This window comes from Pyxicephalus adspersus, chromosome 6, assembly GCF_032062135.1.
Source record: "Pyxicephalus adspersus chromosome 6, UCB_Pads_2.0, whole genome shotgun sequence".
Classification (NCBI taxonomy): Eukaryota; Metazoa; Chordata; class Amphibia; order Anura; family Pyxicephalidae; genus Pyxicephalus; species Pyxicephalus adspersus.
Genome location: NC_092863.1, coordinates 3,254,480 through 3,267,251, shown reverse-complemented (window position 1 = coordinate 3,267,251; position 12,772 = coordinate 3,254,480). Strand labels below are relative to the sequence as shown.

General features: G+C 39.5%; 1 protein-coding gene across 1 annotated transcript in view; it reads left to right on the top strand.

The window, feature by feature from the left end:
* Positions 1-12,772, top strand: part of ATP9A (ATPase phospholipid transporting 9A (putative)) — a 58,629-nt gene that overhangs the window by 18,408 nt on the left and 27,449 nt on the right. The window contains exons 7-14 of the mRNA XM_072414166.1: positions 493-587; positions 3,841-3,921; positions 4,131-4,206; positions 6,322-6,398; positions 7,253-7,413; positions 8,032-8,174; positions 8,490-8,602; positions 10,555-10,761. Coding sequence (XP_072270267.1) covers positions 493-587; positions 3,841-3,921; positions 4,131-4,206; positions 6,322-6,398; positions 7,253-7,413; positions 8,032-8,174; positions 8,490-8,602; positions 10,555-10,761 — 953 coding nt within the window. The remainder of the gene's footprint in view (positions 1-492; positions 588-3,840; positions 3,922-4,130; positions 4,207-6,321; positions 6,399-7,252; positions 7,414-8,031; positions 8,175-8,489; positions 8,603-10,554; positions 10,762-12,772) is intronic.

Here is a 12,772-nt window from a genome sequence, read left to right as displayed (position 1 = left end):
TAAGTACCTAAAATCTGCTTCTGATTTCCTGAACAATGAAGTTCTGGCAGCAGTAGCCAATTGAACTTCTGTGGTCCACATGTGCGGATAGTAATTAAGAGAAACGAGCTGGTGTCATCAGTGTGCAGCTTTCACTGTATTATCAGCCTGGTGTGCTATTGACCAAATTTTGTAGCTCCTGTTGCATTGGAGGTCCATACTTGGTTGTGTTGCCTTGCATGGTGCCTGGAAAAATAAAATTACTTAGGCTGTGTTAGAAGAAACAGTTCCTATATATGTACTTTCATATCTGTAAATATACCTCCTTACCCGAACTTTAGCACCTAAAATCTTGCAATAATTAAGACTGAGGATTTGTTTTTCTTGGTTGAAATATTAGGGAACGGTTTATAGAGCTGTCAGGTTTTTATAACGATTTGTCTCCCTGTAGGTAGATGGGCTTTTGCTTGGATAAATTTGGTTTTGTAATATTAAACCCCTGGCGTTTTTTAGGCTCCTGCTTTCTGCGGACTGACCAGCTGGATGGTGAGACAGACTGGAAGCTCCGTTTGCCAGTATCCTGCACACAAAGACTTCCTACAGCAGCTGTAAGTGTTTTGTATCTTCAGATATATTGGTAATGACAAATTTATTTCAGTACAGTCAAGTCAAAATGAAGAAAGTAAACAATGGAATGCAAAGCAAAAGTAAACAATTTACCTGTCACTCATCTATTTTGTATCCCACCATAGTGCCCCAGGCTACCCCAATTTCCTTTGCCGTTAATTGGTTTCTGGGAACCTTTTTTGCATATCTGGTAATGATACAAAAGAGGTATTTCCAAACACACCCATCATTGTGTTTTACACATAGAACGTCTGATAAATCAATGTGCTATTAGTACAAGCCCCAAGTTACATTTAAACCTGCCTAGGAGGCCAGTACATGAATAATACGGAACTTAAATGAGAAGCTCAGGCTACAGAAAGGGAATCTCCCACCAAAAATATTAGAAGCACCAGGAAATCTGACTTCATCTCATTACATAGAACAGGGGTGTCAAACTCAAGTACACAGAGGGCCGAAATTAAAAACTTAGACCAAGTTGGGGCCAAACTTGAAAATTTTTTGAAAAAATTGAGGAAGTTTACTCCTTCATCTATAACTAACAAAAACAAACCCCTCTATACACACTTTAGGGTTGAAAAGACTAATTTCTATCTATCTATGGAGCCTGTGTGTTGTTCATCCTCTCACATCACAAGTTTATCTGACACTAAATATTATTGAAACAAACACAATGCCCCTGGTAGTCAGCCACCATGTGATCATTGCCTAGGCTTTGTGTCACATGACGGGTGTACAGGAATAATGTCTATGTATTGCATGTATTGAAAATGATGATGTGAGGTAGTAACATAGAGATTCATGTGGATCCTGCCATGTGTAAGGCAATGAATGGAGATTCTCTGTGCATGTTCCAGCACACTATATTAGATCCTTAGCCTAATACTGACTGTAAGTTCTCCCAGCTATGTACTACAATCATAGAAATACAATTGGAATGATTTAACCCATTGTTTTCCTGCTGCTGGTACTACCTGCCTGATATAGAAGATTCAAATTAACTGCTGTGCCACTTCTATCATTTGCATGTAGAACTACAGTTATAATATATTACTGTAGACGCCTGTGATGTGTGAAAGGAGGGCGGGGAGGGGTAGAGATAATGCTGAGACTACAATTCCCGGCATTACTTGTGTCTATGGAACAGTCAGTGGAACAGAACAACAATGCGGGGCCATGCATAGGCCGCTGGTCTATAGACGTGAGTGATGCTGGGAATTGTAGTAGCGGCATCACTCCCTGCAATATGTAGTAGCGGGCAGGCGGGTCAGATGTAATTCATTTGGGGGCCAAAAAAAAGGACCCTGCGGGCCAGTTTGACACCCCTGACATAGAATGTATTGCACACTTCTGTCCTTAATACTATCTAGTAATACCTGAAAGTGCATTATCAGTTCACAATTTGCCTTTATTTTTTGTCCCAAACAGTATTTTTAAAAATTTTGTGTTCATTAATTAATGTGGGTATTCAAGTAGGAGTAACATTATTAATTATTACTATTCCCTCTTATTTCCATATTATCGTTATATAATGAATATAGACCAAACAAGACATGTGATTTTCATTAATTTCTTTTAAATTACAGATATCTCGTAACATGTAAAAAAGAAATTATCACATACAACTTAACTATGCCTTGATCGGTATTGTCATTGACTAGCCTATTAGCTACATATTATTGGTGTAACCACGGGTGGAAATTTAATTGAAGCATCAGTGATCAGTTTCTCATCTGTCAGCAATCAGCCATGGCCTTGGGGCATACAGATGTTTCACAGTTCTAGCTTGCACGCAGGACAGGAATTGCTGCGCACACGGCGGCTGTAGGCATAGAAAAACACAGCACACAGGGGTGCTTACTAAAGGCTAACCATACACACATTGACTGTTATACTAATTCAGACCAATGTGTGCATGCTTAGCAGGAAAGGCTGTGTCATTATTCTGTGACCATACGTAGCTTCTTATTACCTTCAGGCAACTGATAAAAACAACCTAGCATTGCAGCTGCTTCATCTGTGGGCGCTGAGATATTAGCACCCCGTAGGAGAGGGCTGCATTGCAGGGTGCTAGAATACATCGCCCCTAAGTTAACTTAAAGGTGAGCAAGAGGTGGCTTCTTTACGTTCACTTATTTCCAGCCAAGGTGATGTCCCCTGAAGTCCACCATTTCATAGTAGTTTTTTTTTTTTTTTTTGACGCACTTCAACCTTATTTGCAAAAAACAGAAATAACAATAATTTAAAACGGTATACATCTTGTAGCAGCAAAATAAACAAAATCACTTATCAATAGTACATTATCAAAGTGTAATCTTTCAAAAAGGCATCAGTCAACACTTTCCTTGTGAGCAGCAAGGTAAGGCACTTGTAAAAACAGTACCAGACAAAAAATGCAGAAAAACATTTATCATAATAAAATATATCCAACATTTAAGACACGTGCCTTATATACTGATTTCTGTCCTCTACCCCTGGAAAAAAGGTGGTTTTTTTTGGCTAGGTGGTTACTTTGGAAATACAATTACCACATATAGTAAATGATGTGTGAATGAATGTGACATTTACTGAAACATTACCTGGTGGAGTATCAATTGCTGCAATTGAAACACACAGACCTGCAAGATTCTCCACAAGGAAATGTTTCAGTGAATGTCTGTTCTTTATAACTAGACCCCTATCCATTGCCATATCCTATTATTTGCAGATCTTGCTAGTAGGTCTAATATTATACGGCTTATGGATAACAATGCTGTTCATTTTACACTGAAATCACACAGCAGCATTTTTACCCTATTGGATCAGTGTTAAAAGCACTTAGAGTTATTGACAACCAAAGTCAAGGCTCTTGCAGCTAACACTAATTACTTTTAAAGCAAAAAACGTCAATGTATTTTTTTTGGGGGGGGGGCATCAGTTTTTTTATGGTACATAAAATGAGAGAAATTATTGTACGGGCTTCTATAGAACACAGGTAATCACCTCCTATATTATGTATATTATGCTGTAGTGGGTATTTAATATTATTATTATTAATATTAATAAACAGGATTTATATAGTGCCAACATATTACGTAGTGCTGTACATTAAATAGGGATTGCAAGTGACAGACTAATACAGACAGTGATAAAGCAGGAGAGAACCCTGCCCCGAAGAGCTTACAATCTAGTAGGTGGGGGAATTTCACACACAATAGGAACTTAGATATCATTAGATATCATTTCTTATTTCAGGACTTGCTGCAGATCCGATCTTATGTGTACGCAGAAGAACCAAATATCGACATCCATAATTTTGCCGGGACCTTCACTCGGGTGAGTGATACATTTTTCCCAATTAATGTTTGGTGTTAGAATATCTCCCTGTTAGCAATGTAACTGTGCATGTGACTATGAAGTGGAAGAATCTTTTTGTGGTTGCTATAGGTTAATACACACTGAACTTTAGCTTCTGTACACCTATAGATGATTGTATCTCCCGTACTTCCCCGCACTGATACCTTGTATGTATTCTTATCCTACAGGAAGACAGTGACCCCCCCATTAATGAGAGTTTAAGCATCGAGAACACACTATGGGCCAGCACCGTCATTGCATCAGGTGAACACAAACATTCCCGAGGTCTTTCCAAAAAAGCATGTTAACAATTTAATCCCTTATTAATTTGTCTCTAATTCCAAATAATTGGCTCTGCCATTGAGAAAATTAGTTGCACAAATTAGTATTTTTTTTCTCTCTTTTCTATCGGGCTGACAACGCAAGGGAACAAAGTTGACAGCCAGTCTTCCCCTGGGGCATTTTATAACTGATGGCTGCCAAAGTGATCGCCATTTCAGTTTTATCTTCACATGTGCTGGATGGACACAGGAAGTGATATTATGAATGAGAGTTAAAGGGCCAGCAAACATAAAAGAAAAGACTTTGTGTAAGGGGGCTTGTTATAATGTTCTCAAATATCAATATTAATTTTCTCCTAGTCCGCATAGAAAATTGGATATAGACACAATAAAAGTGTAGAATGAGTTAGATATTAGAAATCTTCAAAAAAGACATAAGGGTCAACAGTTTTTGGGTATTTATTTTACTTTTTACAAGCTTATGAACATGTTTTAAAAAACTTTATTTATAAATAAGCTGGTACCTACTTTACTTTTTCTTTCTTTTTCACCCTCTCTTCTCTCCTCTTTTTCTCTTATTTTCTTCTTTTTTTTCTCTCTCTTCTCTTTTCTCTCGTTTTTCTCGCTCTCTATTCACGCTTTTCTCACTTTGTATTCACGCTTTTCTCACTCTATTCTCGCTCCCTATGCTCGCTTTTCTCACTATCTATTCTTTCTTTTATCGCTATCTATTCTGTTTTTTCTCGCTATCTATTCTCGCTTTTCCCGCTCTCTCTTCTCGCTCTCTATTCTCTCCTTTCTCCCTCTCTTCTCTCTCTCCTGTCCCTTCTCTTACTCCTTCAGTTGTGTATGCTGTGAATGGAGCTGGATATTAGTGTACAGGGGGTAGCAGCAGCAAAGCAGTAGAATTGTTCAGCAGACATGTAAATAACATTTTGAAAAGGAAGTGAGAATTCACCTCACTTCCTATTCCATTGACCACATGGGAAGGGAGGGAATATCCACAAAGTAATAAATGCAGACATGAAGATAACATATAAGGCTCTATTTTTAAAAAAGGTAATCAAACATTCCCTCATAGGAATCTTCCATGTCCATGTGTTCTAATGGCAGTAATTTTCCACAAGAGAATGTTTGAGGTAATGTTAGATTCCCTGTTTTTGGCTCCATCCAACAATAAAAATGCAGTCACTTTTTTGAAGTCAGGAATATCTCTCCAAACACTTTGCAGTATTCCTCTGAGGCCTATCTGGGCAGGGTGTTAGCCATGTCTGAAAAAATTATTTGTATTATACATTTTTTATTGTATAGAGTTCTGATAGCATGAAACCTATTTACTTGTAACTGTTACTAAAACTAATTTATAGGAAAATGCTTGTTATAATGCTTGTGTCCCTTAATGTCAGAAGCTGTGTTACAGGGGATTAGATGGATATTTAATTCTTGAAAAGATTTGCTTACCTATAAAGATAAGTTATGTCCTACCTTCAACATTAAACATTTAGAAGCCATACAAGGCATCTCTTTTACATGCTTTGACACATAACAGAGTCGGAATGGAAACACCCCCTCTGTAATAAGTTATCAAACATTATACAATTTATTGTGTCCTCCCAAGCTAGTAGTAGTTTTCTACATTCTTAAAGTTTATTTTTGTTCTTTGAAATTCCACTTTTATATGATTCTAATATGGAGTCTAGAAAACAACAATGTGATATTTATCACTAGGGGGCGCCAATACTCTATCAACCCTAATAGAGGAAAAAGAATAAAGGGAATTAAAGCAGAGTTTTTAACATAGGGGACACCTTGAAATACATTTCAGGTCTTCAAGGAACCCCGGCTATTACTATTATATCCACAGCTCACAGTATATTGGTGTGGTGGCCAGCGGGAAGAATTCCTCTTACATTGCTGGCCAGGGGGAAGAGTTTCACCCTTACAGATAGAAGAAAAAAAGATTATTGGTGTCACTTAAATTAACCTGCTTATTGCAACCACTGGACAAACCTTGGTTCAGAAACACTAGAGTATAGAGAGTGTAAGAGCTTTAATTTAGTTGTTTGCTAATGACTTTAACTTGTATTTTCCATAACAGGCACAGTGGTCGGGGTGGTCATTTACACTGGCCGAGAGCTTCGAAGTGTAATGAATGCCTCCAATCCTCGCAGTAAGGTAATATCTTAGAATACCCGGACACCTCTTTAATTTTTGGACACTGAAAGTTATAGGAAACCCTACTGGCAGTCCAATACAGTGTAAAACGTAGTGTATAAGATGTGAAACTATTCTACTACTATAGTAACTGAAATAGATAAACTATTTTCTCATAATATGAAGTTCCTCTGCATATTTCAGTGTTGTGGCTTTCTTAAGAAGACCTTGTAAATATGTCCCTACAGTGAACAGGCCTTGTTACTGTTTTATGTAATGAGCAGCAGAATAATTCTGAATACAATGCAATCGTTTATAGTGCAAAGTGTAGTGTACTGAATTATATAGGCAAATTATTATTACACAGTATTTATATAGCGCCGACATATTACGCAGCGATGTACAAAGTCCATAGTCATGTCACTAGCTGTCCCCCAAAGGAGCTCACAATCTAATGCCCCTACCATAGTCATATGTCATAAATACAGTCTAAAGTCAGTTTGGGGGAGAGACAATTAACCTAACTGCATGGTTTTTGGAATTTGGGAGGAAACTGGAGTACCCGGAGAAAACCCACACAAACACGGAGAGAACCTGCAAACTCCATGCAGATAGTGTCCTGACAGAGATTCAGACCTGGACCCTAACGCTGCAAAAGCAAAGTGCTAACCTGTAAGCTGCCCCACATATTAGAATATGAAGTTTGTTCAGAAAATAAATACCTAAAAGTTACCTGACCGCAGCCAACCAGACTTTTATCCTGCATTGGAAAGTACCATTGGGGAAAATGTTTGCATGTAGTACCCATATGTTCTTATTTCAGGTGCTCTGATAAAACTGGCAGACTGATTGGTGTTCTGTTTGTATCTCTGCAGATTGGACTCTTTGACCTGGAGGTGAATTGTCTGACGAAGATCTTGTTCAGCGCTCTCGTGGTTGTGTCGCTGGTCATGGTGGCTCTGCAGCATTTTGCTGGTCGCTGGTACTTGCAGATTCTCCGATTCCTTCTTCTGTTCTCTAATATCATACCCATCAGGTGAGAAGCAGAGCTAGAGACAGGATGATAGCAATGATAGGAAATCATAAGTTCCTCAGTTTGTCTATTCAGGTAGGCTCACATACATCAAAGCTATTGACTAATTGAATAATTCAGATGTATTATCTGTAAAGCCAACAGTCTCAGTCCTCTTCCAACAAGCATCCAGTTTAGGCTACCTGCAGACATGACACTACTCTGCAGACATGTACATAATTCCTCAGACAATTGTTATCATTAAAAATCATATTCAGTAAACTGTATTACTTCTTTACAGTACTGTAAGTTCATAAACTACACAAAACATTTTTTCTCTACTACATGAAATTTGTAATTTTGTAGCATTGCTTGTCTTTACACGCAAAACAAAAAAAAATAGAAAGAATACTAAAAATACAAACTGTTAGCATTTGCCAAAAGAAAAAGGAAATCTAAGTATTTGTATATGCATATTTATTTGTGTACGGTCCATGTGAAAAACTTTTTATAGCTGACCATAAAGAAAATTATACCAGGGATTGAAGCAACAAGGCACATTTTTCTGAGTAATTTATGGATTTGAGGCATAGCAAACTTTTTTTAGGTAAATTACATTTAATCTGGTTTTATATTGTGCAGTTTGCGGGTGAATCTGGACATGGGGAAAATCGTGTACAGCTGGATGATCCGCAGGGACCCCAAGATCCCAGGAACGGTTGTTCGATCCAGTACTATTCCAGAACAGCTTGGACGGATCTCCTATTTACTAACTGACAAAACTGGTAGGAGCTGTGAGCACATATATTGTTTTTGTTGTTTTAATGCATAGTTAATTGAATAGTGTTTTTGCTTTATTTATGCAATGTTTTATTACCTATTTTACTTTAACATAATAATTGTAATCATATTTTAATCCATAATTAAATTCTCTTGAGCCAGTTATATTTCTCTTACTTGGACAAGAACAAACTCAATAGAATTCTGCTTTATTATTGTGGTGTTTTCTGCCTCGTAACCTTGCAGATTGTTATCCCTACAAGTACAGAACTATTTCTCTTCTGTTCTGGGACATTGACAGCTGCTGGTTTGTCTTGCAGGAACGCTGACCCAGAATGAGATGGTCTTTAAGCGGCTTCACCTTGGTACAGTGGCCTATGGGATGGACACCATGGATGAAGTGCAGAGCCATATATTCAGTATATACACACAGGTATGTAGAGTGAAGTGTTCCTTCAGATAATGTAACGAATATCTGAGATTGCAGATGAAGACCATTTCCAAACAATTGTCTGTGTCACTGATAGGGGTCTGTACAAACAAGGAGGAGAACTGCCAAGAGTACGCCCCTACCTGTCCCCTGAGACCACCAAACTCCTTGTACATGCTCTTATCCCTCGTCTGGACTACTGTAACATCCTCCTCTCTGGTATTCCACCAACCCGACTCTCTCCTCTACAATCTATTATGAATGCTGCAGCCAGACTCATCCATCCTTCCCTCCGCTCCTCTTCCGCTGCATCTCTTTGCAGATCTCTACATTGGCTTCCATTTCACCTTCTTAGAATCAAATTCAAGCTCCTGTGCTTTGCCTTCAAATCCCTCCACAGTTCTTGTCCCACTTACATCTCTGACTTGGTAAAAAAATACTCCCCCTACCGCTCTCTCCGCTCCTCCAATGACCTAGTAATGACTTCCTCACTCATGACCTCATCACACGCACGGATACAAGACTTCTCTAGAGCTGCCCCAACTTCCTCGTCTTATCTTACTTCCTCGTCCTCGTCTTGGTCTTCCTCGTCCTATTCGGCTTGCTCCTACTTTCTGCTCATTTAAAAGAGCGCTCAAAACCCATTTTTTCAAACTTGCCTACCCGTCTTCTTCTGTCTTTTGAAACCACCACTACTTCCCACACTACATATCTCCCACCCTATTGTGTGTGAAATTCCCCCACCTACTAGATTGTAAGCTCTTCGGGGCAGGGTCCTCTCCTCCTTTGTCACTGTCTGCATTAGTCTGTCATTTGCAACCCCTATTTAATGTACAGCGCTGCGTAATATGTTGGCGCTATATAAATCCTGTGTAATAATAATGCAGTAGGGGGCTGATTTGATGCACGGGTGTCACAGAGGCACAAAGGAGTGTACTGAGAATCAGTGGGTACAGTGAAATGACTAGATAACTATGGACTTGGAGCCATTTCGTTCCTAGATGTTTTAGACTGCAGACATACAGTAGCCAATGCAATCATTGCCTTCTGGAAATCTCTGCCTTTGCCCTGTCAGTTTTCAGCATTAATTAAATGTAAATAAGTAAAATTTCATAGACTGCATGCATTTGATATTGACACATAATAGCTCCATGCAGAACTGGTGTAACGCATGCACTTTTAGACGCCATTATCTACTAATCTCTTATGACCATAGGGGAGTCCTGGGCACCCCTCACTCTGATCTTAATTTTATGACTAATGCATACCAGAGGGCTGAACTAGGACTTAAAAAGTTGTACTTTTAACACACCAGCAATGCTTTAGACCCCCCAGTTCTGTTTGGCCTTTTAAAATTTAATTAAGCGTCTGATTTTTGCTGCATATTGCAATAAGTGTTTCACTTGACTGTAGTTCTGATTCATGGCCTCAATTATTATTTCCATTCTGTGACCTTTTGACCTGGAAGTGAAACTTTTTTTCTCTTTGTGACACCAGAGGTTAACAGAGCAGGAAATGCCACCCCGGTGTCCGCTGGGTGACCAGCCTAATTAAGTAATTGTCTAATTACACTAGGAGTTTGCAGGCAGAAAAAAAAACTAAAAATAGCTGCACAATATTTCATGGAAATGTGCAGCGTATGGGCATCTGGTTTGTGTTTCCATTAATCATATCCATAAAGGGCAATCCATTCCCGGCCGCAGGGTCTCCTATTCTTTGTTCCCAAAATGTGTTTCTAATGGAAGGTATAACCTGACAAGTTTATTGCGGGAATCTGATAAAGCTTCTGTTACTCAGTGAAGACTCACTTAATACACAGATGTATCATGTGTACTGATAAAATGAAGGGCATCCACCTAATGGAATCTTTTATGTATCAAAAGGTCATAAAGTACAGAAGGTATAAGAGTGACCAACAAATCTTAAGTGTACCTGTCTTTATCTAAACCCTGCAGCCTTCCCAGGACCCTCCAGCCCAGAAAGGTGGCACCACCAAAGTTCGGAAGACGATGAGCAGTCGTGTGTATGAGGCTGTGAAAGGTATCGCACTCTGTCACAATGTCACACCTTCTTATGAGTCAAATGGAGTGACGGACCAGGCTGAAGCCGAGCGCCAGTTTGAGGATTCCTGCCGTGTGTACCAGGCGTCAAGCCCTGACGAGGTATTACCTTTTGCTACACTCAAATCCTTTTACTGATATTGTAAAAATCTACTCTAATCAATTTTTTTCAGCCCAACTGATTTTGTCAACAATCCGGTGCTTTGTAGGTGATGTGAAAGTTATGAGATCAGAATTTACCATATTTGACAGTAATTTGTTTAGACTTTTCTCAGCCATGTCCATATTTCCTTTTTGAAATTAATTTTTGCCATTAGGGATTGGCATTTATCCCTGGTGATAAATGCCAATCCCTAATGGCAAAAATAAATCCCATTAGAGATTTGGCAGATTTCCATGGGTAACACTAGCGGAACACATCTGTGTACTGTGTGTTGGAACACCTTGTAGTCTACTTGTGGCAATGCTTTGTATGACAACACAGCAGCACAATTGGAAGACAATGATAAGCTTCAGTTACCCTGTAACAAGGATGTGTCTTTACTGGATGGATTGCCAAGATTTTTTTTTTAATGAAAGCTGCAGATTTTAAAATATTATGGTAGTTAGGTTGAGGTGGGTTTACTAATGCCTCCCAAAAAGCGTCTCCTGGCAGCAGCTCCATGGGGAATGAATAGGGGCAGCAGTGAGTGGTACTAGTTATGAATGTACATGTAAGTCTCTTATTGGCAGATCTTGCACTTTGTGTCACAGTGATGCTTTAAGGCTATGTACACATGCAACATGATTCTTGCGCTGTGAACTGTCTCAGGTGGGAATCTGATATGTGTACAGCGGGCATCCAACATTATGATCTGTCCTGACGGATCCATGAACAACCGACTGAGAATGACCGCTATACATGTCAATGGAGAAAAACACAGTGGGTGCCGCTGGCTCATTCCCTCCTCATTTCCTATAGAACAGTGCTCATTCATTATTCTGTCAATCTTTTGTCGCTGGAAATGATTGTTCCCAGTGACAGCAATTGCAGGTGTGTAGGCAGCCTAACATTCATTCAGAACCACCTGTATTGAGATAAGAATCTAGCAATCTTGTTTTCCCTTCCATCTGGAACCAGCCTGATGAATTTATCCCGTCCTTGTCAGTTGTAGAAATTGTTCACCAGACCGATCTGTCTCTCAGACCTCCTTGTGAAAGCGGCAGTACTGAGCTGTTTTTAGTAATCTAATATTAACATAACCAGGAAGGGAAGACTCTGAATTAAATAAAAAACTGTTTGTTCAGTCTCTCTATACCTTCGCTTTTCCCAGCAGCTGAAATAAAATTCATTTCCTGTAACAGAAGGCAAGATTTCCTAAATTTGTTTCCTCTGCTGCACGCTCCCTCTCGGAAGCCTTGTCTTGTGGAGGGATCGATTTCAGACCCCTGGGCAGAACTGCTACAGTAAATGGATACAACCTGATCGGAGATAAGGAGAAGCGTAGGTGGATGGAGAGCTCTCCTAGAGGAATGTCATTCTGTTTACTTAGGACAGATCTGTGGGTTTGTGGTAACAGATTATGCCAGAGCATTTATAGAAGTAAAGTGCAAATTTATATTAGCTTCCAGACTATAAATTTAGTCCCATTTATTCTAATGTCACACTGCTTACTAAGACTTTAAAACCTGCAGCGGGATCAATCAGTCCTGTCCAGCTCCTGGCACCGTGCCATGCTTGGTCACTTGCACTATAGCCCCGGTTCCTCAAATGTTGCACATTTGGCAATGAGCGGTACTGAACTCAATGCCATCCTCATTCATTCTCTATTGGGCAGCACGGTGGCTTAGGGGTTAGCACTCCAGTCTTTGCAGCACTAGGTCCTAGGTTTGAATCCCAGCCATGACATTATCTGCATGGAGTTTGCAGGTACTCCCCGTGTCTGCGTGGGTTTCCTCCGGGGTACTCCGGTTTCCTCCCACACCCCAAAAACATGCAGTTGGGTTAATTGCCTTCCCTCTAAAAAAAAATTGACCTTAGACTACAATAATGACATATGACTATAGTAGTGACATTAGATTGTGAGCTCCTTTGAGGGACAGTTAGTGACACGACTATGGACTTTGTACAGCG